Raw genomic sequence first — 5,521 nt, 5'->3', positions numbered from 1 at the left:
TATGACATTATCGAATTAGCGTTGCAGTATTCAAAAGCTAACGTGGAACTTTTAACTTTACCTGAACAAAAATCAACAAATTCAAAACTGGCTACCGACAATGTCATGACTAATTTGAGTCTGATTTATTTAAAGAAAAACAAACGCTAATAACAATTCCTCTAACCTTTAGGACCTGATAAATTGTTTACCGATTATTGGATGTCAATGGCCACCCAGCTGATCAATCGATAATTATTTCGTACATTTCTTGCAACCTGCCAAACCGTATTGGCCGTCTTCAAATTGCCCAGCACTCGTTGTTTTGTTGTTGCGGTGAGAGGTTGATTCGCATTGAAACGTTGACGACGGTAGTGAAACGGCAACGTCGCGCCCAGACATTTTCGCTTGAATATTTGTAAAGTGCAAAAAGAAAGTGTTTAATAGCCAAGTGGCAGGTCCAATTTGAGAATGCTGCTGCTTTAAAATAATAGTGCATCGCTTAGAAAAGCTAAAATAAAATTTGTGCGTTTCCATCAAATTGTAAACTCTGCGCAAAGCTTTTATGTTTTATGTGCTCCACAAGAAAAGAACAACATTTTGTTGTTGTCTGTAGCACAAAGCTGCAGTGTGTTTGTTGGTCGAGTGTGCGATTATAGCGAGAGCTCGGGAAATTTGTGTAAATCGATTCCAACTGGAGAAAATTGTAGAGAAAGGATTAAGTAAATAAAATTCTTTCCATCGAAAAAAGGCAAGTAACAAATATAAATTGGACGATACTTTGTGAGAATTAAAAGAAAAAAAACTGGAAAATATAGAACGCCAATAAAAAGGAATGAAAAAAATTGCTCATTTTGTTGCTTATGTTGTTGCTAAAATTTGCCAGCAACTCTTAATTCTCTACACCAAATGAAAAATTGCCTTGGCGAAGGCAAAAGTAAAAAAAGGTAAAGCAAAAGGTGGGAAAACCATAAGCTGAAGGAAAAGTGTGTGTGGAAGTATTAAAATGTGTTGAAAAGTCTAAAAACAATGCAAGAGCAGAAAGAAAACGAATAGCGAATGTTAAAAGCCAATCAAAGGCCAATATTACAAAATTTTGTAAAGTGTTTGGGATGGAAAAAGGCCACTTGAAATTATTTAAACAAGTTGTTTAGTGTTTCGAATTCGTTGTTGTGAAAAAATATAAACAGAAATAGCGCAGGGAAATTGGTTACGAAGTGAAAAAAATAAAATCAAAATAAAAGTCAAAAAATAGCGAGAGAGCGTGCTTGGCAGAGAAGTGCTGCATGCGCGAATGTGCGTTTCATTTTTTCTTATTGGAAAAACAGATGAAGTGTGAAGAAGAAGAAAAATAACATAAGCAAAACAACACTATGCAACATGTATGCAAATTATTTAGTATTTTGATTGGTAGTGCGACATTTTAATTGCCTTGCAAACCAAAGTTCCCGAAATCTTAACGAAATATTTAGAAGTATCTCATTTCTGTAACGATTTTTTGTACGAATCTTCAAGGAAAACTATATGTATGAAGGTGTTGACACGAACTTTTCGAAAATTCTGCCAGAAATTCTTCACATAGCAGCATTATTCTTGTTGTTGTGTGTTCTTGTTGTTGTTTACCGATTTTCTCCCGAAATTTCTTAAAAGAATTCGGCAAAAAATTTTATGAGATCTTTACGAATTCTTTAAAAATTTCTATACAAATCAGAATACTCTGATGGCTTGCAGGGTGTTGAGATGTTGAAATATTTATTTTGTTATTTGCTTTTGTATGTATGTGTGCACACACATGTATAGCAGGAGAATAAAAAAAAATGGTCAGCCGCCCACGGCCAGAGCAATTTGCGCGTTGAGAAATTGTATTGATATTCATACATACATACATACGTATGTACGTACATACATATTTACCCCCTTATTTATGTAAATAAATCTGTCAAATCTGTGGTGGGATTAAACAATTTTGGCAGTCTTTTTCGCTACAAATAACGTGTCATGATTTAGACTGTATTTCTTCTTTGAGAGGAAATAAACTGCACGCAGTTTGGCATTAAAATTTAGTAAAATTTTCCTTTCTAGCCATTCTTTTTTTCTTGTTATCGATTTTCTTGATCGTTGCTAGCACATGCAATAATATGTTCATATTTTTAGTATTTGCGCGCAGTTATATTGAAAACAAATAATAACAAACAAATAAGCATAAAAAAGGCGAAAAAAATACGACTCATTGGGAACACCATCAGCAATAGTAGCAGCAGCAAGACATAATGTCGACAACTTCGTCCGTTGAAACGCCTACATCTCCCAGCGTTCCATTGGCACCCCATCAGTCACGTCAGCATCAACAACAACATCAACCTCAACAACATCAATATCATCCGCATCAGCATACGACCACAGCTATTGTTGTCAACGCTGGCGCCGGCGCTAGCCATCATCACACCAATTCGGGCAACACTCAATTTACTCAATTTAGCCGTCATCGCACCCATTCATCTTCGTCCTCGTCGAATAATTCCTTTACTGGCGTCACTGGTGTTACCTCGATGAAGTCAGGCACAGCTGGAGCTAACACTAATAACGGCAACGGCAATGGCACTAGTAATGGTAATAGCAACGACGGCAACTGCAGTGGTAGCGGCAGTGGAACTGGATATGGCTATGGCAGTGGCAGTGGCAACAATCACAATCAATCGACTCACTCACTACTAACCCCATCATCATCGACATCCTCATCGCCTTCAGTGGTGTCGGCCTCGGCCTCCACTTCGGCTGCTGTACATCATTCGCATCAACAATATTCACATCCGTACCAGCAACAACAACAACCACAACCACAACACAATCATCATCATCATCAATATAACCAACTGCAGCAGCATCCACATCCACATCCACATCCACATCAGCAACAGCAACAATACTCTTCATATTCACAACGTGGCGTTGCAAGGCCATCAACGTCATTCTCGACCCCTGACGGCACTGTAACCGCTGTGGCCACCATTTCTACGAACACGCCGGGCAGCATGAAGCGCCATCACACCGACGTTTCGGTGTGCTCGTCTGGCTCTTCGTCGTCTTGCTGCTCCAGCACCGGTTCGGTTTCGGCAGTCGGAGTCATGGGCGCTGCTGCCTCCACAGTGAATGCTGCCATCGTAACTACACCAGCTGTGGTCAGCAGCAGCGGCGGTGCTGTGATTACGCAGAAATTGAGCAGGACAATTCCATCGGATAAGGTTAGTGAAATTAATAAATACATACATATGTATATCTATATCCATATATTTGTATGTTTATTTTATTTATTTATTTTATTTTTTTATTTTAAGTCACTCCTTAACTTATACAGGGTCGGAGAATTATTTGGCCCAACTAACAAGTAATAAAGAAGTTGGTGTTCATCTTTAATTATTATTCTATATTTTGTATGTTTATAGCAAATACGCACATAGCAAAAAAATTACAATATTTTGTAAGTCTAAAACAAATAATTCCCAGCACAGCTAAAATTCTATATTCCATCAAAATTATGTCCCATATATGTAAGTAATAGTCTGCTTTTAGGCGTTCAACGGCGTATCTTTGAATACCAGCTGGTATTTTCGAAATTCCTTTTTGCTTGTTTTTTTATTTGTTTTTTGTTGTTTTTTTTCTTATACATAGATACATGTTTTCGCATTTACCTTGTCCTGTTTATCGCTCAGTGCTTTTATTGATTTTTATTTCTCCTTGCAATGGGAGGATGTTTCAATGTTAACGCTGTGAGATTTTAGGCGCATGCAGAAAGAAATTCAGGGCCAACAGCGCAGCGCGTATTGGCCTTCAAAAAATTGCTGGTAACAAGCTGTGTAAGGGGTTGTCAGGGCTGTGGGTGCAATGCAGACTGTATTACGTACATATGTACATACATACATACATACAAATGTACGTACTAATTCCTGCATATGTTTGTATGAATGTGTGTTTGACATTGTGTGGGGTTTAATGCAAAGGTCACAGTGTACACGCTTACGAACAAACGAACAAACATCCATAGAAAAGGTCTCAGGGTCGAAAACTTTGAAATTCGTTAACGTGAATTAACGATTACGACAGCTTCTTAAAATAAGTAAGTGCTGATAAAAAAGTAAACCAAAAACGATATCGACATATGTACACTTGTATCTGGCACCTTTATTGATGCTGGGGAAATTTGCGACAATCACACCTATGTATCTTCAAAAATTGGTAATAAGAGTGATACATATAGTCGTTTAAATTACAAAACTGCGTATCAAGAAAATGCAAAACCTAGTATGTGCGGTTGCCCAAATTTTATAGGCGAGAGTAAAACTTGTTTTTTTTTCAAAACGGTTCTCCCTCTTATCACTAATTAAGTATCTCTTCTTCTTGTTTCTAATATTTTAGTATGAATGGATAAGAGCTTGATGCCAGGAGCTTCCGGTGAGCAAATATGTTTTTTGGCACAAATGTCAGTTACGAGGTTTTGCAGAACCACGTAACGCGGTTTTGTGTACTTTCTACTATTTCGAACCTAGCAGTTTTCAATGAGTACTGTATTTCTTCATTGCAAAAGGGTTGTTGTTGTTGTTGTAGCAGCATACAAATTCCCCAAAGACTTTTTGGGGAGTGTTGCTGGAGTGACAGTCCTTGGCCAGATATAAATCTGGGTCGTTCCGGTTACGTAGACCCGACTGTCAGGGAACGATTGCAAAAGGGGTCATCAGTTTGACTAAATTTATTCCGATTTCTCAAAACCATTGGATAAAGTGTCCCATAATATGCTTATCCACAAGTTATCTCTGTCTGGTCATCATTCTTGTATTATTAACTGGTTTAAGTCCCATCTGTATAATAGACAATGTGTTATGATGCTAGATAACGTCTCGTCGGTGCCTTTCATAGCTAAATCTGGTGTCCCTCAAGGGAGCATTCCACAGTGGTTTGGATAGCAGATCTAGCTGGATGAAAGACAAAATTTTATTTGTTTTTAAAATACTTAATGTTGCTTGGAATGCATTCCTGACAATACATTCAAATAGAAATTGCATTTATTAAAGCAATAAATATATGGAAACAAAAATAAAAGTAAGTCGACGCCGTCTATTTGAGAACACTATTTTAAAAAACTTAAATTTAATTTAAAAGATTGCTCATAGCACTCACAAATAGTTGCATAGTTGCAAATTGTCCTTATAAACCAAAAATTACACTTATTTCGCCATACATTCAGAGGTCTTAACGCAATTTATGTCTGCATTGGTATAAGTAAATTTATACTGAAAATTCGTCGTTTCGCTAAGTTAAAAAATAAATGAAAGAGTAGGAAAAGTAAAAGCCGCCGAAAGCTGTTATAAAACCACTTGAGGTTAAGTTCGATCACCATGTCTAACCAATTGGCTTAGATATTTACATTTTAGTGACGGTATTTCAAATCTCAAAATTCAAAAGTAATTATTAGCAAGGAATGAAACCGAAACCCAAACCGTAACCGTAACCGTTTAAAACCGTTTCGTTTTTCAAAACCGAAACCGAA

At 37.1% G+C, this 5,521-nt stretch overlaps 1 protein-coding gene across 1 annotated transcript; it reads left to right on the top strand.

The window, feature by feature from the left end:
- The first annotated feature begins 1,598 nt into the window (after positions 1-1,598).
- On the top strand, positions 1,599-3,393 carry LOC118753720 (homeobox protein 5-like). The gene is made up of 2 exons (XM_036488589.1): positions 1,599-3,225; positions 3,335-3,393. The coding sequence occupies exons 1-2, from the start codon at positions 2,250-2,252 to the stop codon at positions 3,391-3,393; spliced, it is 1,035 nt and encodes a 344-aa protein (XP_036344482.1). The 5' UTR covers positions 1,599-2,249.
- The last annotated feature ends 2,128 nt before the right edge of the window (positions 3,394-5,521 follow it).

The sequence above is a fragment of the Rhagoletis pomonella genome, unplaced genomic scaffold, assembly GCF_013731165.1.
Source record: "Rhagoletis pomonella isolate Grant_MI unplaced genomic scaffold, Rhpom_1.0 Rhpom_scaffold_00002, whole genome shotgun sequence".
NCBI lineage: Eukaryota > Metazoa > Arthropoda > Insecta > Diptera > Tephritidae > Rhagoletis > Rhagoletis pomonella.
Note: the sequence above shows the minus strand (reverse complement) of the source record. Positions and strands in the feature narration are given on the sequence as shown.